This window comes from Schistocerca serialis, chromosome 5, assembly GCF_023864345.2.
Source record: "Schistocerca serialis cubense isolate TAMUIC-IGC-003099 chromosome 5, iqSchSeri2.2, whole genome shotgun sequence".
Classification (NCBI taxonomy): domain Eukaryota; kingdom Metazoa; phylum Arthropoda; class Insecta; order Orthoptera; family Acrididae; genus Schistocerca; species Schistocerca serialis.
In genome coordinates this window covers 495052313-495077269 of record NC_064642.1, presented here as the reverse complement: position 1 = coordinate 495077269, position 24957 = coordinate 495052313, and the positions used below count along the sequence as shown (strand labels likewise).

Below are 24957 nucleotides of genomic sequence, written 5' to 3'. Positions count from 1 at the left end.
TAGCTATGATTAAGTTGTGCTCTGTGCAAAATTCTACCAGGCGGCTTTCTCTTTCATTTCTTAGCCCCAATCCATATTCACCTACTGCGTTTCCTTCTCTCCCTTTTCCTACACTCGAATTCCAGTCACCCATGACTATTAAATTTTCGTCTCCCTTCACTATCTGAATAATTTCTTTTATTTCATCATACATTTCTTCAATTTCTTCGTCATCTGCAGAGCTAGTTGGCATATAAACTTGTACTATTGTAGTAGGTGTGGGCTTCGTATCTATCTTGGCCATAATAATGCGTTTACTATGCTGTTTGTAGTAGCTTACCCGCGTTGCTATTTTCCTATTCATTATTAAACCTACTCCTGCATTACCCCTATTTGACTTTGTGTTTATAACCCTGTAGTCACCTGACCAGAAGTCTTGTTCCTCCTGCCACCGAACTTCACTAATTCCCACTATATCTGACTTTAACCTATCCATTTCCCTTTTCAAATTTTCTAACCTACCTGCCCGATTAAGGGACCTGACATTCCACGCTCCGATCCGTAGAACGCCAGTTTTCTTTCTCCTGATAACGACATCCTCTTGAGTAGTCCCCGCCCGGAGATCCAAATGGGGGACTATTTTACCTCCAGAATATTTTACCCAAGAGGACACCATCATCATTTAATCATACAGTAAAGCTGCATGCCCTCGGGAAAAATTACGGCCGTAGTTTCCCCTTGCTTTCAGCCGTTCGGATTACCAGCACAGCAAGGCCGTTTTGGTTATTGTTACAAGGCCAGATCAGTCAATCATGCAGACTGTTGCCCTTGCAACTACTGAAAAGGCTGCTGCCTCTCTTCAGGAACCACACATTTGTCTGGCCTCTCAACAGATACCCCTCCGTTGTGGTACGGCTATCTGTATCGCTGAGGCACGCAAGCCTCCCCACCAACGGCAAGGTCCATGGTTCATGGTTCATTATACATTAACAATGGAAAAGTGATTAAAATGAGCACAATTTACCACCACAAATAGTTTTCCACCTAATAATTTGTAGAAATCCTTTCTTTATGAGCATTTGATGAATGTAGTGACTTGAAAAGAAATGAAAAATTTTTTAGTCCTTATAAAAACAAAGCCTGATATAGCTTTTTTCAAACAGATCCAGAATACTACAGTAGCAATATTTAAAAGGAAAATCGCTGACTGTTCACCTGTTGTTGACTCGTGATCTCTTTTGGCCTTAGGGAGTGGAGGGAGAAGCAATAAACTACTGCTGTGCGAGGAGAGGTACAAGGGAATGCTTCTATTGAGCTCAGTGGCACCAATCATCTCCTGTGGTTGAAATGATATATGGAAGTAACAAGGTTTCCCAAAAGCCTGTTAGACAGACATTCTTGTTCAGATGTGGTGCATATTTTGAAATTAAATTAAGCTTGTTGTAACACTGTTTGATCACTATGGTTGACTAAGATGAATCAAAATTCCCTGACATTTTAACAAATTTTAAAATTTTCTTGATGCAAATTTCAGAGCACAAAAAGAAAACATGTCCACAAAAATCTGGATGTATGGAAGCCCTACTGTTGGTCAATATGGCAACAAGGGTTACTACAATGACTGCATCAGTAAGCGACCACAAACATGGACAAGGAAAAATGTGATCCCGCTGTAAAACAGATTGGACTCTTTGACATTTTCTGCCAAATGGTAACATTAAAATGGGTATGGAAAAAATCTCTTAGCTGCAGTCCTGCAAAAGACATCAGAAATCAAAGAACAAGATTTTTGAGAGAAGTAGTAAACTGACATTGGGATAAGTTAATGTGAATGTGAAATTCTATAATTTCTTACCATTGTTTAAACTGTACTTTGAAAAGACATTTCCAAAAGTACCCAAATCAGTGAGAATGTCTGAGAAAAACAAATGTATAACGGCAGGTATTGGAAAGTCCTCACAAACTCTTAAGTAACTCAGTCACGTGAGAAAGAGATCTAATGAGCCAGAATTTTTACATTTCTATCATATGTACATAAAGATTTACATGAAAATGTTGAGTGATAGTAAAATGTAATTTAATGACAAAAATAATACACATTGCAGTGAATTAAGCAAAGCAGTCTGGGGTGTCGTTATAAAGGAAACAGATTGACAAACAATGGTGTAATAACCTATTGATAAGGCAGTGGGATAAAATAACAAATCATCCACAGCACCTAACAAACTTTTTGAATGAGGATTTTTTCAAGTATTGCAGAGAAATTACAACTAAAATGTCAACAAATAAATTTTGTATATATATACATGGAGTAAGAAGTTAATAAAACTATACAAAACCTAAAAATTAAATTTCAGCAGCCATAGATAAAGTATCAATGTGTGTGCTGCAACAGTGTGTACAGAGTATCCAAGCTCTCTTAAAAGACTCAGCAAGTGGGTCATTCACATCAGGGAAATTTGCAGAGTATTTAAAACAGGCCTCACTACTGTACCTCTGCTAAACAAAGGTAATGCAAAAAAGAAAAGAAAAAGAGAGAGAGAGAGAGAGAGAGAGTGTGTGAGTCCATTTCCTTACTGACATCATTCTAAAAAAAAAAAAAAAAAAAAAAAAAAAAACCAATTAATTATAAAAAAAAACATAAATACAGCCTCATAAATGATTCCTAGTTTGGTTTTCAAGCTGGTAGAATTAAAAAAGTGCAACTTGATGCGTTTGACAAAGCTGTGTGTGTCACAGCCATATTTTCAGCTCTTTTTAAGATTTTTGATGCTGTTGACCATACGATTCTACTAAATAAATTAGAGGGAAGGCTAATGACTTGTGTCAGTCATACACACCTAGGAGATAGGGCACAAATAATAGAGAGAACACATAACTCAAATAAGTATAACTTTAAGTAAAACACTTATCAGAATGTAAATACATTAATATAAGAATTTCTGAGGGTAGCATGTTAGACCCCATACTGTTGCTAATATGCATCAGTGACTTTACCAGTAGTGTTAGTCATACAGAAAAAATTCCCTTTCCTGATAACAGCAATAGTACAGTCACTGAGGAAATGAGAACTCCTTGCAGAGGAAGCAAATAACATCCTCAAGGAAGTTAACAATTGGTCAATATGTAATAAAGTGACACTGACATAAAGATAACAGACGCCATGAATTTCAACCTGAAGACAGAAAATGGCACTGTTATTTTAAATGTAGATGGTATCTCTATGTATAATGTAACAAACACAAAATTTCTAGAAGTAGATATTGATTCTCACTTGCAGTGGTGTGAAAAGACTAAGATACTTGCAAATAGAATGTCATCAGCATGTTACGCTCCTTGAGCCTTGTCGTCAATGTGTAACAGCCAGTGTCTTTGATAACAACAAAAACAATTAATTACTGACAAAATAAATCACTTATTGACAAAACTTTTCTATATCCAATTAAATAATTAAGCCAGTGTCTTTTAGATGTGCTACTATTCATATGTACACTTAGCTCTTTTCTGAGGAACAAATCCACAAAATACGAACACAGTTTTCAACCAGTAGAAATGGGCTATAAGAATAAGAACTATAAATGGTAGTCAGGCTCATTATAAAGATCTGTTCAACATGTGGGAAGTTGCGGCACAAAATGGAAACCAAACATTGTCACTATGGTTCTGATGTCAGCTGATAGTGTGTGTTGTTACATTATGAAACAGTGTGTGTGTATTGTGTGCAGTGACTTGGAGTGAGAAATGAATTAACAGTGTGCCACTAGTCTTGTACGTTATTTAATCATTTTTTTTTTTTTGCAAAACGTAATTGTACACTAGGGATAAACTGTTAGAGGCAGCACTGTTTTAAGTAGTGTGTCCCTGTATTCGAAATGGCAGAGGCTCCAATCTTCATCCAGCCATTCTGATTTAGGTTATCTGTGATTTCAATAAAGTACTTGTGTGTACTAGACACTCCCAATGGCTCCTAATTGGCAGTGTCCTTTCTTCAGTACATTCTTAGAATTGTGTTCCGAAAGGAATCAGACTTGTTCAAATGCTCCAAGATATGTTGAAGACTGGTAAACCTCTCTTTAAGTATGCTGCTGGGATGCACTGTATTCTTATGAAGAGATTACATCTTGGTCGTAGACTCAGCAGCAGATTATGTATCGTGGATACCAACATGAGAATTTGTGTGTTGAATACTTCTTCTCTGCATGGCAGATATAATTTTTCACCTGACCTGCTTATTCACTTAGACTTATGTCTAATCTTTTCAGTCAATGTTTTGTTCAAAATTCCAATACAGCTGTAATTTGGACTTGGGTGGAAGTTATCAGGAATGCTGTTCATCAGGGACACATTCAATGTTTAAGTAACTCATTGGTATAATATGCAGATTACTGCCTCCCTTCCAACTGATAAAAGATGGCGCCTCTTTTCATGGATTTTGACTGACCTGTTTCTCGTGCTTAGCCCTCCCTATGCAAATTCACCCAACTAATTCTTGTTTCCTCCATGAAGAAGAAACCTATTATCCCAAATGCTAGGAGTGCTATAATCTATTTTTAAGCATATCTAATGACAGTATGAGGATTTGGACCTCCGAGAACAAGCATTGGCCAGCTTTTCTGCCTCCTCATGAATTTAACAATTTTATTAATTGAATTTTTCCTTTCATTGCATGGGACAAGCCAACGCAGTTATAAAAAATGTGGTTGCAACTGTCCATAGATAATTCCTCTTGTTTGCCACTTACATTTTTCATATCTCCTACTGGAGATGGTAGACACATACACATATATAAAAAAAGGATAATTTAAATTCACACTACAGCAAGTTTTAATTTTTGCAGTAAATTTTGAGAGTTTCACACACATAAGGAAAGGGTTGCAAATTTAAGTAAATTAATTTTTGTAGTTTTGCTAAACAGACCTAAATGTGAAGGTTACATTGCATATGCTGTGGCAGGACTGCATGAAACAATGCAATACTTGGATTGCTCATAGACACCTAAGCAGACAATATGCTGCTGGCCCTGTGCCATTGGTGCACATTTTTATATTACTTTGTCATTATGTTGGTGTATCTAAGAACAGCACTAACTGTATTGAATAAGTATACGTAATACACAGAGATTGCTTTCTGTAATAGGTGCAAAATACAGGGCACTGAATACAAAGCAAATTCTGAAAAGTTGCACAACAAGTAAAGTTGTGACTATACTCTGACTAAAATTTGTTAATTTTTTATTTGTCACATGAAGCTACACTGTTACATCAGTTGTGGGCTGCACACCAGTTAAGGTTCAGAAAGCACTGAATAGGTTGCCAACATGGACAGAAAGTACTTGGGCCCACTGCTGCTGGCAACAGTTAAATGAGCTGCAAGTAAGTGCCCAGTAATGTATTATGCAGGCATACCACAATAATTATGACCTGAAAATGATTTGGTGTTTTGTTATGATGCAATAGCAAATGATGGAGATTTCATGTGTGCCATTGAGAGTACAGACTGAAGGAACAAAGTTCCAAGACATGAATATGTAGGCTAAACTAACAAGCAATTTTAATCAGTTTCATTACCAGTATGTATTCAGATGAATTAATGAGTGTAGTTCTTTTTTAACTTCTTTCTTCGTTATGTCTCCTAGGGACCACATTGCAGTTTCCATTCATGTTTAATTGTTCCCTCTTTTATCCCATTATTACTTCACTGTTTCAGTACACCTTTTTTAATTTATAAAAATTAATCTTTCTATTACTTGTTATTCTATTACTCTGTTTTTACCAAGTCTTTCGTGACCTCTTGAATCCAGCCGATTGTGTCGCCTTTTTCCCATAAAGACATTTGAAGGTACTTTTGGTTACTTTATAGTGATCCATTTTGTAAATATGTTCAAAGAATAGCAGTCTTCTCTACATGATTGTTTCTTATATTGTAGTGAATTCAGAATTATTTTATCTGTTGCATAAAATGACATGCAGATTACTAATTATATTGCCCCACTTTGTGTGCTAAAATCGTCGTGAATCCTTCAAAGCTTTGTGACATGGCATACGAAGCAAATTGCTATTGAGATCGCTCCACGTTGGGAGCCAATAATTAAGTGCAATCAAACAGCAAAGGTTATGAGATTAACCCTTTCCACTCCAACATCGAATGGCACAGGACACTGTCAATTTAGTTTTCCGCGCCGATGTCGCATTCGATATGATTTTTCGTGGCGTTGACATGCTCAAATGCTCAATTCTCGATGCTGCCAGTACTGGGCATCAATGGTGCGTAGTGCTGCCTTCTAGGGGAACCTATGTTAACTCGGTGTCAAACTGTTGCAGTTGTAGTGATAAGGAATGTTGGCATTATTACGTTCAAGTTCGCGCGCTTGCAATGGCTAATTTCTCATTCTCATTTCTTTCTGAGGAAGAGATTTTACATCTTTTAGAGGAATATCTGACAACGATAGTGAGAGTGACTTTCATGATGAGAGTGGTTCATTTTTAAACAATTCCTCATCTACATCTATGCTCTTCAAACCATCGTGAGTTGTATGCCAGAGGGTACATTTTCTAGTGAAGATGGCGATGAAAACCGTGAAAATGTGCATTTTTCTAGTGATTTAACAAAAGATTTGTGGCAAATGTGGAGTGAAAATGACTGTGACTGTACAGATTTTCCTTTTGACGATTCAAAGTGTGGTTTTATCACTGAAACTGGTAATGACGAAAAGACATCGAGTAAAACGGAAGTAAGATCCGGGGTTCTTCAAGGAAGTGTTATAGGCCCTCTACTGTTCCTCATCTATATTAACGATGTAGGAGACAATCTGAGTAGCCCTCGTAGATTGTTTGCAGATGATGCTGTCATTTTCCGTCTTGTAAAGTCATCAGATGACCGAAACGAATTGCAAAACGATTTAGATAAGATATCCGTGTGGTGCGAAAAGTGGCAATTGACCCTGAATAAAGAAAAGTGTGAAGTTATTCACTTGAATACTAAAAGAAATCCGCTAAATTTCGATTACGTGATAAGTCACACAAATCTGAAGGCTGTAAATTCAACTAAATACTTAGGGATTACAATTACAAATAACCTAAATTGGAACGATCACATAGATAATATTGTGGGTAGAGCAAACCAAAGACTGCGATTCATTGGCAGAACACTTATAACGTGCAACAGATCTGCTAAAGAGGCTGAATACAACACGCTTGTCCGCCCTATTCTGGAGTATTTCTGTGCGGTGTGTGATCCGCATTAGGTGGGACTGACGGATGACATCGAAAAAGCACAAAGAAGGGCAGCTCGTTTTGTATTATCACGAAGTAGGGGAGATAGTGCCACAAACATGATATGTGAACTGGAGTGGCAATCATTAAAACAAGGAGATTTTCGTTGCGACGGAATCTTCTCATGAAATTTCAATCAACAATTTTCTCCTCCGATTACGAAAACATTCTGTTGGCACCCACCTACATAGGGAGAAATGATCATCACGAAAAAATAAGAGAAATCAGGGCTCGCACAGAAAAAATTTAAGTGCTCATTTTTCCCGCGCGCCGTTCGAGAATGGAACGGTAGAAAGAGAGCTTGAAGGTGATTCATTGAACCCTCTGCCAGGCACTTTATTGTGAACAGCAGAGTAATCACGTAGATGTAGATGTAGACGAATGTCCCATCATCGCCTTTTGGTTTCTTTCACTTCATTTTTACAGACAACCTATTTCAACAAATAGCAGACCAATCGAACAGGCACGCTATAGCAAAAATACGTAAAGTGACACCACTTCCACAACGTTCTGCGTGGTGAGATTGGAGAAATGTTACCAAGGAAGAAATGAAACGCTTCCATGGTGTGCTAATGAATATGGCAGTACAAAAGTGTTAGAACTTGGAGGACTTTTTTTTTTCTTCTTCAAGAGTGTGGTTACAATCATCTGACTTCTTTTAAGACTGTTTTACTCGCAGACGATTTGTTCAAATTTTCTGGGCACTTCATGTTGCTAATCCAGAGAGAACTACACACGTCAACACTCAGGTTGTCACGTCTGTGTTAAGGGAGGAATGTGTTGGATTACTTGTCTCGCTGGTTACTCGAAATTTGTCGACCATATAGGTATTTCACTGCTGATGACTCTACAGCATCATTCAAGGGACGTGTCTTCTTCAAAATGTACAATCCTCAAAAACCTACAAAAGGGGGACTCAAGAGTTTACGTGATTTCGGATTCATGAAATTTACTGTTTGATACCCTAATACCCTATTTAGGCGCTTTAACGACAGAGTCATTGATTCGTCCAGACTTGAATTTTTCTGAGAGAATAGTTCTTCAATTGCTGGTTAATATCAGAAATGCCACAGGGTATCATTTGTACACTGTTTTTATACAGATGTTGCATTAGCTGATGAACGATTGAAACAGAATGTGCATCTCACCGGAATGACCCAGGTCAATCGTAAAAACCTTCCAGCTGCAATGAAGAAAGGAGTTCTGCATCTGAAGAAGCTTGAAATAAAATGCCTCCGCAATAACAAAACGATGGTCCTAGCATGGCAAGATAAACGAAATGATCTCATGCTTTCTACAGAAGTAAATAATTTAGTGTCACTTATAGAAAGAAGAAACACAAAGGAAAGGGAAAAAATAAATAAATCAAATGTGATTATTGATTATACTTCGGAGAGGGGCGGAGTTGATTTATCTGACCATTTTATTTCCAATTATGGTTTTCTATTGAAAAGTCCGAAGTGGTGGCGAAAACTGTATGTCTGGTCGTGGGAGGTAGAACTTGTGTTAAGCAGTTATTTGCTATACAAGAATCACTGCGAGAAAAACAACATTTTCAAAGTATTCCAGTAAAGTCTTGTAAGAGACTTAAATTGGCGAAGAAAGAAGTCCAGGACTGAAACGAGCACGTCGTTCAACTTCTGATGATAAGGAAGTTTGAATGGAAAGTTGCACTTTTATCAACAAGCTTCCTAGGAACAAGCATAAGGATTGTGCAGTCTGTTCAGTCAGAATTCTCTGCGGCGCACTCACCGCTCAGACGGCGGCGATTTTAAATAAGAGTGCGCGGAGCCGTCTTGTGTCTGTCTAACGGAGTGCAAAGGGTTAAGGGATTGATAAGCAGATGTAACAGATTAATTAGAAGGTTAAATCATGAATTTTTGCTTTTATTATAGTACCTTTTCTACATAAAATTACAGATCTCAGAGCCGATTTGACTAGGTATGGGCAGGACTTAGTTATTAAGGAGAAGGAGGGGGACAGTGAATCATCTCACCAATCTTCGTAGGAGAAGGAGGGGACAATGAATCATCTCACCAATCTTCGTAGTCATTGGTCGTGTGTTGATGTCGGCTGCATATGCTGGTTCTGGATGGCATGTCACCTAGAATTGTGCGGTGGCCATCTACGTGTGCCGGCGGCTTTACGGTGCGGCCCAGGTATGGTCTCTGCGTCGTCGCCATGTGTTGCCATAGTTGAAGTGGCCATATCACGGTCTTGGGAGGCAGATGTTGAGCAAAGAATTCCAATCCTCAGTCAAGTTCCTCATTTCCAATCACTGGACCGTAAGGATTCATCCATTTAACATGGAACAGGAAAAGAATCACGAGGTGATGATGAACATTATGACTGGTTCAAATGGCTCTGAGCACTATGGGACTTAACTTCTAAGGTCATCAGACCACTAGAACTTAGAACTACTCAAACCTAACTAACCTAAGGACATCACACACACCCATGCCCGAGGCAGGATTCGAACTTGCGACCGTAGCGGTCGCGTGACTCCGGACAGTAGAGCCTGGAACCGCTCGGCCACATCGGCCGGCCATTATGACTGGAGTAAGGCTAAGTTTCAAAGTCAGAAGACTAACTGTGTGACAGATGGGAGAGTCTCCATGCCCTCCTGCTTCTGTGCTGTCTAAACAATTGTCACTTCACTTCTCCTCACCCCCCTAAGCTCACCAACTCCTTGAATTTTTCCTCTCTCGGTGTTGTCATTGGTGGACTAAATTTGCAATGCTGCCTAAGACTGATCGCCATTTCATGACCACACTTTCCAAAGCAGGACGGAACTTTTCTATCTTGCGTGGGCTGGTGTGTGACTCGAGAATTGGCATCTTTCTCACGTTTTCATTGTTAAGGCTGCCTCCTTACTGCGCAGAAAACCGTTTTTAGAGGCCTGACTTCATCCGCAGATCTTTAGTTTCACACGCCTCCTTGTGGGAATTCTTGGGATTTTGTCTTTATGCTCCATACCAGTTCCTCCCAGAGATCCATCAATTATCGACATGTGTCTCACTTTTTAAGGTGGGCAAAAATGGCTGTTGCAACCCATAATTTTCGCACACCTCCAGGTGTGCATTCCTGTCACTTTTTTGTCCATAGTCTTAGTGCCTCCAGGGGTCCACAGTTATCTATATGTTTCGCATTATCCACCAGACTCTTTGCAACGCGTCATATTTAATTAAGCAAAGTGAGGACATTCGCCAGCCTACCCCTGTGTGGCTGCAGAAAGCCCCCCCTCCCTCCCCGTCCACATCTCTCCTCTGACCACTGAATGGGGTCCGACTTCCCCTCGTCCTGTGCTGCAGGCGCTGGAAGTTGGTGAAAGTGGCCACCAGTGCAGGTTTCCAAAATTCTGAAGTTTTTCCTTTTATGTCTCATTTCTAATATTTTTAATTTTCAAGTTTACAATTCACATCCAAACATTTGCTGGCATAAAGGCATTCTGGTTTTACTATTGTGTTGTAGTGCATTATTTTCTGGTCTTTAGGTTAACTCGGTCTTGCTGTAGGTGTCCCTAATAATTCTGTTCCTTTTTTTCATATTGTGTATTGTTTACTCTAAAGCAGATATGTCTAAACAGCTTTCTTGAACCGTTTCTCCTATGTAATTAAAATTCTGTACCTTTTCTACTGGAACAACATGTGTTCTTGAAAATTTTGGAGCACGTGTTATATTCATAATAAATTTCGTTTCCTCTACAGAGATTGTTAAGCTTGCCATGTTGTGTTACTGCATTTATCAGGATTTCAGAAAATCCTGAATCCTATAGAACACCTTTGGGGTGTTTTAGAACGCCGACTTCGTGCCAGGCAACACCGACCGACATTCCCCAAGGAACCTTCCAGCATCTGATTGAACGTATGCCTGCGAGAGTAGAAGCTGTCATCGAGGCTAAGGGTGGAACAACACCATACTGAATTCCAGCATTACCGATGGAGGGCACCACGAACTTGTAAGTAATTTTCAGCCAGGTGTCCGGATACGTTTGATCACATAGTGTATTTTCACATAATGAGTGGTAGTATTTTATGCTGTTGAAGTTTTTCACCCTGGCTCAGTAGCACTTAGTAGGTAACTACCAGGCTATGGATTCAATCCTTGATTAGTCTGAGAATGTTTATCTGTCACATATCACTTCCTTCACGTCTGGCAAAATTTGCTAATGTGAAAAATGCTGAGATGCACTGTGGCTCAGAGTCCAAGTTAAACCATAGTCATTCCCCCTCTCCTTTCCCATAACTGGGTAGGAAAGGCAGCTCAAAGACTGGAGGAAGGCAAGGACATACCACTGCACTAGCCGGCCGCTGTGGCCGAGCGGTTCTAGGCGCTTGTCCGGAACCGCGCGACCGCTACGGTAGCAGGTTCGAATCCTGCCTGGGGCGTGGATGTGTGTGATGCCCTTAGGTTGGTTAGGATTAAGTAGTTCTAAGTTTTAGGGGACTGATGACGTCAGATGTTAAGTCCCATAGTGCTCAGAGCCATTTGAACCAACTGCAATAAGAGCTTGCCTACCTTATGTAAGTAATTAGGAGGAAAGGAGACTGCCCCATCTGTGAACTGGGACTAAATTGTAAATTGGCAAACCTAATTTACGAAACATTTGCTGACACGATCTCAACAGTAAAATTTATGAATGAGGTACCATCATGTATCAAAATAAAAACATTTACCCGACAAGGCTTATCTCCACTTCCCTTCAATTGAATCCTGGATAAATTGTGAACACTTGGAATGAAAAACTAAGGTAAAGGTAAAAATATATCAGGAAAGATCTACTACAATGTAAATAATTTAAAAGTAAAGGAGACCACTCAAGTGATGAGCATCAGAGGCAGGGCAACCTGTGACAGCAGACATGTCATATACCAACTCCGCTGCAACCGCAATGTAGCTTTTTCTGTTGTTATGACAACCAACCAGTTGTCCACCAGAGTGAACGGTCACAAGTGTGTGTGTGTGTGTGTTGTTATGACAACCAACCAGTTGTCCACCAGAGTGAACGGTCACAAGTGTGTGTGTGTGTGTGTGTGTGTGTGTGTGTGTGTGTGTGTGTGTGTGAGAGAGAGAGAGAGAGAGAGAGAGAGAGAGAGAGAGACAGAGAGAGAGAGAGAGAGTACTCAACAAAGGATTTATTCTGAAAGCTGGCATGTTTTATTTCTCTTGTTTTTGTGTCTGTCGATGTCCTAACACTTCTGCTGTTTAGTGAGTGGTCTCCTTTACTCCTAAGCTTTTTATGTTCTACCAGAACTTTACTGCAAATTTTTTTACCCTTATCTTAGTTTTTAATTTCAAATTTTCAAAATTTTCCCTGTATTCAACTGCAATTGTCTGACCCTGTTTTTACATTGAAAGGTCAGGACAATTTATCCATAAATTTTGAGATTTGTTGAGTTCCGTAAGTCACTTTGCCACTCCTAATGCCACCTAGCGACATCTTGCAAACTGGACAGCTCAGCTTTTCCAGTATAACCTGTTCCCTGTTGGGAAATGTTGTAACTTTTGGCATGTGTAATGGATATTCCGGATTGTTCGTGCATGCAGGTACTGTAAGCAGCTGGAGAGAGTGGATGTGCTAGGCAGCATGGAGACCTGCAGTTAGCAGACATAAGTTCTTGACCAGCCAAGGGCCACAGCTTGTGGGCACCTTGTGCACTTTGTAAAGTATTATTTATGAAGTATTACGGAAGAAGCACATTTATAAACAAACTGTATTCTCTCACACTATACGTTCACAAGATACATGTACCACTATAGGTGGAAGAAGGAAGAAGGTTATTATCAAGGCCTACATTGATTTATTCATTATTTTGGCAACCATGGCCATCCACCTTCAGTTAGTTAGTGATTTAGCATCCAGCTCATTTCTGCCTGCACTCAGGAGATTCCTCGCTAGAAGAGGAAAATTGTCTCACATGCATAGTGATATTGGTACTAGATATTTAAGTGCACACAATGAACTTAACATTTTTTTCTGTGATGCTATAGTTGTTATGAATTTGTTGTGAATTTTTCGACCTCAGAGGATGTTAACTGGAATTTTAGTCCACCTCCTGCCCCTCACTTTGGAGGACTGTGGGAAGCAGTATTCAAATGTATGAAGTCACATCTCAGACATGTCATTGGCAATACAGTGCTGACATTTGAAGAACTGATTACAGTGTAAACTGAGGGAAACATGCCTGAACTCAAGGTTGTTGTGTGCTCTCTCTGAAGATTTAGATTCTCCAGATTAGATGGTGTGATGATTGAGGTCATAAGAAATGTACACTACTTTTCAGATCTCCAGTGCTACGCTTTCGGTAGAAATTATGTCTATGATTTGGAATCAAGTCTTTCCATTCAACCACATACCTGCCTTGGATCCTATGGAGAAGTTCATTAATGATTGCAGCCACTAGTGAATCATATTTCTGCCACACTCATATCTCGAAACGAGCCACCTTTCTCGAACCTATCTGCTACGGTAAAATTCCATCATGGTTTTAGGTAGTCCCTATGCATCTTGCAGCTACCCCTCAGACTCTGCGCTAGCGTCTCTGCAGCTTTGCACATGTGGTTGTTCCAGTGTTAAGCCGGAACTGAGTAGAAGTCGGAGAAAGCTATATCTACCACCTTCTGCAACCCGTGCAGATACAGGTGCAACTGAGTTACTGAGACAGAACTGTGTTTTGACCATTCGATAGAAATGAAGCCTGCTCCTGCAACACGAGGTAGTATAAAATACAGTACAGGAACTGGGGGGAAAGACGTCGATTTTGCTACTGCATTGTGGTGCTTCTCCAAACTACAAGCAGGTACTATAGATCCACATCCCTCATTGCCCATTCACGTCTATCACACCAACATTCTACCAACGTTATTCTGTACCATCCACCAGAGAAAAATTGCGAACTATAAAAGCTCCACTAACTTCATCCGAAAGAGAACTCGATAAGATTTTTACCGCATCTCTCTCCTCCCATATGTCGAATTCAAATACCGCATGCGTGCTGGCTTCAAGCACATGTGACGATCCTATTAAATATACAGGTATTGATCTATAGCATAGACCATTTTGAAGTTTCGTCATCTATACTGTAGGATAATGGTTCAAATGGCTCTGAGCACTATGAGACTTAACATCTGAGGTCATCAGTCCCTAGAACTAAGAACTACTTAAACCTAACTAACCTAAGGACATCACACACATCCATGTCCGAGGCAGGATTCGAACGTGCGACCGTAGCGGTCGCGCGGTTCCAGACTGAAGCATCTAGAACCACTCGGCCACAGCAGTTGGCATACTGTACGAGGATGACTGTATCCCACAGACTATACTGTAAGCCACAAGAGACGCTCCCTGTGACCCTGTGTCGTTGTTTGAAACATTGCTTTTTCTGCTTTAACACGCTTAGTACACTGCCATACATTTTGTTTTTCCGCCATGACTTCGAGGTCTGCGTCAGGTTACAAACTTACAGGGTGTTTCAAAAATGACCGGTATATTTGAAACGGCAATAAAAACTAAACGAGCAGCGATAGAAATACACCGTTTGTTGCAATATGCTTGGGGCAACAGTACATTTTCAGGCGGACAAACTTTCGAAATTACAGTAGTTGCAATTTTCAACAACATATGGCGCTGCAAGTGATGTGAAAGATATAGAAGGCAACGCAGTCTGTGGGTGCGCCATTCTGTACGTCGTCTTTCTGCTGTAAGCGTGTGCTGTTCACAACGTGCAAGTGTGCTGTAGACAACATGGTTTATTCCTTAGAACAGAGGATTTTTCTGGTGTTGGAATTCCACTGCCTAGAACACAGTGTTGTTGCAACAAGACGAAGTTTTCAATGGAGGTTTAATGTAACCAAAGGACCGAAAAGCGATACAATAAAGGATCTGTTTGAAAAATTTCAACGGACTGGGAACGTGATGGATGAACGTGCTGGAAAGGTAGGGCGACCGCGTACGGCAACCACAGAGGGCAACGCGCAGCTAGTGCAGCAGGTGATCCAATAGCGGCCTCGGGTTTCCGTTCACCGTGTTGCAGCTGCGGTCCAAATGACGCCAACATCCACGTATCGTCTCATGCGCCAGGGTTTACACCTCTATCCATACAAAATTCAAACGCGGCAACCCCTCAGCGCCGCTACCATTGCTGCACGAGAGACATTCGGTAACGATATAGTGCACAGGATTGATGACGGCGATATGCATGTGGGCAGCATTTGGTTTACTGACGAAGCTTATTTTTACCTGGACGGCTTCGTCAATAAACAGAACTGGCGCATATGGGGAACCGAAAAGCCCCATGTTGCAGTCCCATCGTCCCTGCATCCTCAAAAAGTACTGGTCTGGGCCGCCATTTCTTCCAAAGGAATCATTGGCCCATTTTTCAGATCCGAAACGATTACTGCATCTCGCTATCTGGACATTCTTCGTGAATTTGTGGCGGTACAAACTGCCTTAGACGACACTGCAAACACCTCGTGGTTTATGCAAGATGGTGCCCGGCCACATCGCACGGCCGACGTCTTTAATTTCCTGAATGAATATTTCGATGGTCGTGTGATTGCTTTGGGCTATCCGAAACATACAGGAGGCGGCGTGGATTGGCCTCCCTATTCGCCAGACATGAACCCCTGTGACTTCTTTCTGTGGGGACACGTGAAAGACCAGGTGTACCGCCAGAATCCAGAAACAATTGAACAGCTGAAGCAGTACATCTCATCTGCATGTGAAGCCATTCCGCCAGACACGTTGTCAAAGGTTTCGGGTAATTTCATTCAGAGACTACGCCATATTATTGCTACGCATGGTGGATATGTGGAAAATATCATACTATAGAGTTTCCCAGACCGCAGCGCCATCTGTTGTTGACAATTGTAACTACTGTAATTTCGAAAGTTTGTCTGCCTGAAAATGTACTGTTGTCCCAAGCATATTGCAACAAACGGTGTATTTCTATCGCTGCTCGTTTAGTTTGTATTGCCGTTTCAAATATACCGGCCATTTTTGAAACACCCTGTACATTACCATGTTCTGATCCATTGCCTCTCACAGAAAACCAGACGTCGCACGGTGTAAATCATGTTGTTACTGCACCTACCATAACATGCCACACACATTTGATGCTTTTAAATAAAAGACAGTTACAACATGAGGAAACTGGAAGAGCTTGGCGGTATTGTGGAGAGTTTCCAAATGGCTGTCCGAAGTGATTGACAACCTCTACATTTAAACTCATCTGTCACAGTGATGGAACAACTGATGGCTCCGTGCTCCATTTCGACTGATTCCTCATATTGCAGTCATGTACACAATCACTGTCCACCAAAACTCTTCCTCCAACTTAAACAAGCAATGTCAGTCAATCATTGTGTGGTAACCAATAGTGCACCAGTAGACAGATGGGATGGGAAAGACACCCCTGATGAACTGAAATAATCTGCTCTCAGTCCTGGGCATTTCCTCATTCGATAGCCACTTTGTGCCCTTCCTGAACCCAATATCCTTGAGGTCCCCACGCACAAGCTCCACAGGTAGAATCTTTAACAACAGCTGCATCAGTCCATTTGGAAGAGATGGTTCTCCGAGTATCTACATCAGCTACACTAATGCAGCCAGTGGACTTCAGAAACAACACGGTAAGCCCAGTTCAGCCATCATGTGCTGGTCAATGGAGATAACTTGTCTCCAATGGTGTGGGGGCTTGGTGTCATCAAGCAGCTGTTTCCTGGTCCTGATAAGACTGTGTGTGTAGTGGTTGTGAAAACAGGCAATGGGCTGATTAAAAGGCCTATGGTAAAATTGTCCCCCATCAATGAAGATAACTTACCTCCAGTGGTGTGGTGGGTGGCATCGAGCAGCTATTTCCTGGTCCTGATAAGCTTGTGCATGTAGTGACTGTGAAAACTGGTAATGAGCAGATTAAAGGGGCTATGGGAAAATTGTTCTCCTTGCCGAAGTAGTGAAGCAGTGATATGTTCCCTCTCATTTCTATGGTGTATGCAATGAAAGCCCATCACCGTATTGCTATATACAGCAACAAATCATAGTACACAATCACAGCTTAAGAAGTTGTAAATATTTTCTTGTGGACTGACTGACTGTTGCCAGTAGTAATTTCTTAACAGTCGTATTGTATGCAGTAATAGTTTTCTTAGTTTTTGTACCTTAAGTGTCAGTTAGTATCGTTCATGTCTCTTATGCAGTGTGACAGTGACATTTATCGTTTTTTATGTCTTACATCTTAGTACCTTTGTCAATGGTCGTACAACAGTGGTAACACCAGTTTCCATCAGATCACCAAAGCTAAGCGCTGTCAGGCTTGGATGAGTGACCGTCCAGGTCTGCCGAATGCTGTTGGCAAGTGGGGTGCACTCAACCCTTGTGAGGCCAATTGAGGAGTTACTTGATTCAGGAGTAGTGTCTCCAGTCACAAAAACTGACAATGACTGAGAGCAGTGTGCTGGCCACATGCCCTTCCATATCCGCATCCAGTGACTGCAATCATCTGAGGATGACACGGCGGTCGGTCGGTACTATTGGACTTTCCGAGGCCCATTCAAATGGAATTTAGTTTATAATAGCCTCCCTGTTTCATATGCAGTGTAACTAATGTTTTATTGTTTTTTGTGTACCACCACAACAACAACAACAACAACAACAACAAATGTTAGTGTATTTCATTTTTATATGCCATGATATTGTGTCTAGTGACACTCATTTTTATTGTCTTCAGTGATGTGGAATTTATAATTTCATTTGTTGCTTGTTAAATATGTTTCTTCTTGTGAAATGAGAAGACTTATTTTAGAGCCGGACTATGTTGAGCTCTGTAACTCACTTTGCCACTCCTAATGCTATCTTGAAACTGTATGGGTCAGCTTGTCCTGTATAACCTGCTCCCTGTTGGAAAATGCTGTAACACTGGATGTCCATAACGGGACCTTCTGGATCCTTTGTACACATACCTTTTGCTGAGTGGCCATAGAGAGCAGATGTGTCAGTTAACATGGAGATTCGGCAATTAGCAGACATACACCTCGACCAGCTCTTTGGTACCTTGTAAAGTTGTTGTTGTTGTTGTTGTTGTTGTGGTCTTCAGTTCTGAGACTGGTTTGAGCAGCTCTCCATGCTACTGTATCCTGCGCAAGCTTCTTCATCTCCCAGTACCTACTGCAGCCTACATCCCTCTGAATCTGCTTAGTGTATTCATCTCTTGGTCTCCCTCTACGATTTTTACCCTCCACGCTGCCCTCCAATACTAAATTGGTGATCTCTTGATGCCTCAGAACATGTCCTACCAACCGATCCCTTCTTCTAGTCAAGTTGTGCCACAAACTCCTCTTCTCCCCAATCCTATTCATTACCTCCTCATTAGTTATGTGATCTACCCATCTAATCTTCAGCATTCTTCTGTAGCACCACATTTCGAAAGCTTCTATTCTCTTCTTGTCCAAACTAGTTATCGTCCACGTTTCACTTCCATACATGGCTACACTCCATACATATACTTTCAGAAACGACTTCCTGACACTTAAATCTATACTCGATGTTAACAAAATTTCTCTTCTTCAGAAACGCTTTCCTTGCCATTGCCAGTCTACATTTTATATCCTCTCTACTTCGACCATCATCAGTTATTTTGTTCCCCAAATAGCAAAACTCCTTTACTACTTTAAGTGTCTCATATCCTAATCTAATTCCCTCAGCGTCACCTGACTTAATGCGACTACATCCCATTATCCTCGTTTTGCTTTTGTTGATGTTCATCTTATATCCTCCTTTCAAGACACTGTCCATTCCGTTCAACTGCTCTTCCAAGTCCTTTGCTGTCTCTGACAGAATTACATCGGCGAACCTCAAAGTTTTTATTTCTTCTCCATGGATTAGTTCCTTGTAGCAATGTTAATAAATTATATGGAATATCTTAATGATTTCTGTTTTTTTTAATTTTTAAAACTTGTCAGTACGTTTTTACATTGCATACTAAAATATTATACAATTAAATAATGAACACTAAATGACGCATTCTAGGCTTTCAATTCGAAAATTGCTCCAAGATGCAATTTTTATGGGTTAATTATCAAAATGTTCCGCACCACAGGTGCCTGTGCATCCTAAAAACGACCACGCACTGGACTGAGTTAGCGGGCTGGTGTGAACCACGTGCTAGGCCGGGAGCGGCGCAGGCCAGAGGCGTCACGTGGCTGTCACCTCCGGCTCGTGCAGCAGGTCGCGCACCTCGAGCTGCAGGCAGGAGGCGGCTGCGGGGGCGGCCAGGGGCAGGCGCAGCGGGGGCGGGTCGGCCTGCGCGGCGGCCACGGCGAGCGGCAGCGCGCGGCCCGTGAAGACGGGCGCCGTCAGCTCTGCGCCGCTGACGGTGCGCGACAGCCTGCGGCCGCGCGGACGCTGCCCGCACGACAGGGAAGCGCGCACCTCGTAGCGCGCGCAGTCCGGCTCGCCGCCGGCCACCCACAGCCACACTTCCAGAGCGTCCGCCGCCTCCTCCACCTGCAACCACGCCACCAGCTTCCTGTCACCGCGGCCGCCCGCTACACTCGCCTCAAAACTGCAAATCCTAGAGCACAAGGGGACACTGAGACTAAACCGTCATCAATTTTACTACTCCAAATTTTTTCAAAGAAAGTGATACTTTATAGGCCACGCACTAGTTCACGGATTCCCAAAATGGTCGATATCGACCCCTTGGGATCGATATCGGTTTCCTATGGGTCGACATAAACGGAAACTGATTTTGGGGGTCGACGAGATCTAAAAATCGACCCCTATTAAATTAACACAAGTTCAAAAAAAAAAAAAAAAAAAAAAGGTTCAAATGGCTCTGAGCACTATGGGACTTAACTTCTGAGGTCATCAGTCCCCTAGAACTTAGAACTACTTAAACCTAACTAACCTAAGGACATCACACACATCCATGCCCGATGCAGGATTCGAACCTGCGACCGTAGCGGTCGCGTGGTTCCAGACTATAGCGCATAGAACCGCTCGGCCACCCCGGCCGGCAACACAAGTTCTTATTTAAAACTTTCAAGATAGGTAGGTACTGTATTGTTTATATTGTGTTACGTGTACTAAGAATAATTAACGTTTTGTAGGAAATAGCATTGTTGTTGTAATGTAAATTCTCAAGTTCGTACAAAATGAAAAACTCGGCAAGTCTGTGTGGACAAGTTTGTGCAAGATAATGAGTTCGAGCGTACGTCTTTTTTTTTTTTTAATCTCGTTTTGTTCGTTTCAATTGTTCGTGGCGGACGTCAACTGACGCCCGTTGAAGTTCGTTATTGATCAGTTTTTTTATTACAGAGGACAGCTAACCCTCTGACCGAACACGCTCAGCTACCGTGCCGGCAAAATTTCATATTGTTCGCTTTTGTTCGTTGAATCTGCTCGGGGCGGACGTCGTAAGATATCCGTTTAAGTTCGTTGTTGATCGATGAACTCAGTTTTTTTTATTTTATTTTATTTTTTTTTATTACGGAGGGCAGCTAACCCCCTGACCGAACACGCTGAGCTACCATGTCGGCGCTAAACTTTTCACTCGAGGGAAGACTTGAACCAAGGACCTCTCATTCCGCAGCTGCTCACACTAACCACGGGACCACGGCGCTCCTTTCAGGCGCGTTTTGACTTGCTCTCTCTTTGACGCTTACGCGATTTAACACCAACGAATTCATGATCAAGTCCAAACATGTTCCTGATATTTTACTATTTAACGAGCTTCCACTTAGGTTGAAAGTTCATTTGCGTTTTGAAACTTGAACGATAATAACTCATATAAGTACTCATTTATTTCAAGAGATTACAAAGTTACTACATAGCTAAATTAAGTGAATTAAAGTGACTGAAAAAGTGGTAAACACAACATACAACATATTTTAAATAGGTAGGTATAAACGTATTTGTAAAAATACTCTGTAGCAGCTGTTTTAAGTTAGCGGACCATTATGAGTAAGGGGGTTGATCTTAAAAGTAGGTAATTTGGCCATGGGTGTCTGAGGTAACAAATGACTGTAGCGCCTAGAACCGCACGGCCACTAAAGCCGGCTCTGAGGTAACAGTTCATTTTGGAAAAGGGGTCAGTTGTCCAAAATAGTTTGGGGATCCCTGCACTAGTTAATTACAACTACGTATTACACTGAAGAGCCGAGGAAACCGGTACACCTGCCTAATATTGTCTACGGCCCCCGCGAGCACGCAGAAGTGCCGCGACACGACGTGGCACGCACTCGACTAATATCTGAAGTACTGCTAGAGAGAATCGACATCATGAATCCTGCAGGGCTGTCCATAAATCCGTAAGAGTACGAGGGGGTGCAGATCTCTTCTGAAAAGCACGTTGCAAGGCGTCCCAGATATGCTCAATAATGTTCATGTCTGGGGAGTTTAGTGGCCAGCGGAACTGTTTAAACTCACAACGGAACCTCCCCATCGCACCCCCTCAGATTTAGTTATAAGTTGGCACAGTGGATAGGCCTTGAAAAACTGAACACAGATCAATCGAGAAAACAAGAAGAAGTTGTGTGGAACTATGAAAAAAATAAGCAAAATATACAAACTGAGTAGTTCATGCGCAAGATAGGAACATAAAGGATAATGTGAGCTCAGGAGCACCGTGGTCCCGTGCTTAGCGTGAGCAGCTGTCGAACGAGAGGTCCTTGGTTCAAGTCTTCCCTAGAGTGAAAAGTTTAATTTTTTATTTTCAGACAATTATTATATGTCCGACCGTCCGTCCGATGCGAGATAACTGCGCCGTAGTATGGGGACGCTACACCTAAACGGAAAAATTTGAAAACGTTAAAAACATATGTTTTGACAGAGCATAGGGAAAACTGTGCGCCTGTGAAACTGTTGCATTCATTTGTTGCAGTTTATGTGACAAACTCTTATGTTTTCATCACTTTTTTGGGAGAGATTATCACATCCACAATAAATCTAAATCGGGCAAGGTAGAAGAATCTCTTTACCCATTCGCCAAGTGTACAAGTTAGGTGGGTCGACAACATATTCCTGTCATGTGACGCACATGCCGTCACCAATGCGTGAGCAGGTGCGGAACGTGAGGTCCTTGGTTCCTTGAGTGAAAAGATTATTTTTTTTTTATTTTCGCAAAGTTATGATCTGTTCGTTTGTTCATTGACGACTCTGTTCACTGTAATAAGTTTAGTGTCTGTGTTTTGCGGCCGCACCGCAAAACCGTGCGATTAGTAGACGAAAGGACGTGCCTCTCCAATGGGAACCGAAAACATTTGATCGCAAGGTCATAGGTCAACCGATTCCTCCACAGGAAAACACGTCTGATATATTCTATACGACACTGGTGACGGCATGTGCGTCACATGACAGGAATATGTTGTCGATCCACCTAACTTGTACACTTGGCTAATGGGTAAAAAGATTCTTCTACCTTGCGCGATTTATGTTTTCTTGTGGATGTGATGATCACCCCCAAAAAGGTGATGAAAACGTAAGAGTTTGTCACATAAACTGCAACAAATGAATGCAACAGTTTCACAGTCGCATCGGACGGACTGTCTGAAAATAAAAAGTTAAACTTTACACCCGAGGGAATACTTGAAACAAGGACTTCTCGTTCCGCAGCTGCTCACGCTAACCACGGGACCACGGCGCTCCTGAGCTAACACTATCCTTGATGTTGCCTATCTTGCGCATGGACTACTCAGTTTGTATATTTTGCTTATTTTCTTCATAGTTCCACACAACTTCCTGTTTTTTCGATTTATCTGTGTTCAGTTTTTCAAGGCCTATCCACTTGCCAACTTATAACTAAATCTGAGGGGGGTTCGATGGGGAGGTTCCCTTGTCAGAAGAGTATTTCTGCAGCCGCTCTGTGGCAATTCTGGATGTGTGGGGTGTCGCATTGTCCTGCTGGAATTGCTCAAGTCAGTCGGAATGCACAATGGACATGAATGGATGCAGGTGATCAGACAGGATACTTACGTATGTGTCACCTATCACAGTCGCATCTACACGGATCAGAGGTCCCATACCAATGCAACCGCACACTCCCCACACCATTACAGAGCCTCCACAAGCCTGAACAGTCCGCTGCTGACAGTGGACAGCTAGCCGAGACTAAAGTAGTCACACCAACCTCCTCATGATTTTTCACTTTCCACAGCTTACAACCAAAGGAAATCAAAATAGAGGCGGAACCTTCATTCTCGTATCTCCGTCTACGTATCTCTCTATTATGCTTTTAACCTTCCGTGTTCGACGTTTAATATTAATGTTATGATCATGTTAAAGATACTTTTTCTTTGTTTCTTGCATTTGCGCTTCTATCCACTGTAGTAAAAAAAGTCCAAATGCGTGTGAAATCTTATGGGACTTAACTGCTAAGGTCATCAGTCCATAAGCTTACACACTACTTAACCTAAATTATCCTAAGGACAAACACACACACCCATGCCCGAGGGAGGACTCGAACCTCCACCGGGATCAGCCGCACAGTCCATGACCGTAGCGCCTCAAACCGCTCGGCTAATGGCGCGCGGCTCACTGTAGTAAAGGCATACTAAGTACGTAAATGTCTCTATAGAGTGTACTGATACTGTAAGTTTCGCTCTATTAGTAGGGAGAGTTTCCCTAACAATTGGGTGAAATGTCTATATTTTCAGTTGTGAACAAATACTTTAGTTGCTAAATTATGAAGTGTGTCTTTCAAGACAATTTTGTAGCAACTACCTGAGGTTCATTTTGATGGTTTTCGCAACGCGTGAATTCGATAGAGCTGCTATAATCAGGTGCAGCAAGAACTATTATATGGGTCAATGTGCACACAAGACTGCACGGATAACCGAAAAACATGGCTAATCCAAAATTCACATGCTTTCACTGGAAAATACTATTTACTGTATTTTCAAAATGTGCTACATGTCACTCTTGAAAGCCTGCATCATCACTCACAAGTTACTCGCCGGCAGTTGACTATTTATGCACAAAATTACACTGAAGACACACTCTTTCGTATCATTTACTTTTAGTCCACTTTCGGAACATAAATGTCCAGTTCTTTTTGTTACTGCTCTTCATTCACATTTTTCCTTACAATGCTCTTTATTTTTCTGGAGAGTGAAAACAAATTTTATCCTGCCTACACTAATAATAGGGCAACGCATTTCAGTGCCTTGGTGTGCATGATAAAGCATGCATCATATGCATTATTCGAAACGAAAATGTTCGCTCTAATTACAACAGAAGACTTTAGGATATTTTTTTATTTTTTCAAAAATCGTCGAACTTTGCACGAATAGTGCAAAGATCCCCAGTGTGGCAACAAGAAGCCATGACTGTCCTGACTAATGTTCTTATTTTCAAATCAAAACTGCGAACATTTCATTTTCCCTTGGTATGAGACCCTGACAGCGTGGAGTCTGCAGCATTTGCTGTGTGCGTAACATTCAGGTCACAAGACTTGAGGGACATGTGGCATCATTTTGACGACACATACTGTATCGAATACTGCAGGAACTGCTATCGACTTCACGTTAGCGTTCGAAGTGGGCTGCTTGGGAGAAGCCGTATTGGGTTCCATAGTTGATAGCATTCGTGTCATAACTCGTTTGTTACGAAAGTATGCTGTTTCAAGGCAACGGCACATTGAAGAGTTATAAAAACATATCGTTCTTTGTATTAATTGTTATAATTAAACGCCACATAAAGACGTACCAGCAG

At 41.5% G+C, this 24957-nt stretch overlaps 1 protein-coding gene across 1 annotated transcript in view; it reads right to left on the bottom strand.

Moving 5' to 3' along the window:
• Nucleotides 1-19440: 19440 nt before the first annotated feature.
• Nucleotides 19441-24957, bottom strand: part of LOC126482029 (uncharacterized) — a 121343-nt gene continuing 115826 nt past the window's right edge. The window contains exon 6 of the mRNA XM_050106000.1: nt 19441-19752. Within this exon, the coding sequence (XP_049961957.1) occupies nt 19441-19752 (312 nt within the window). The remainder of the gene's footprint in view (nt 19753-24957) is intronic.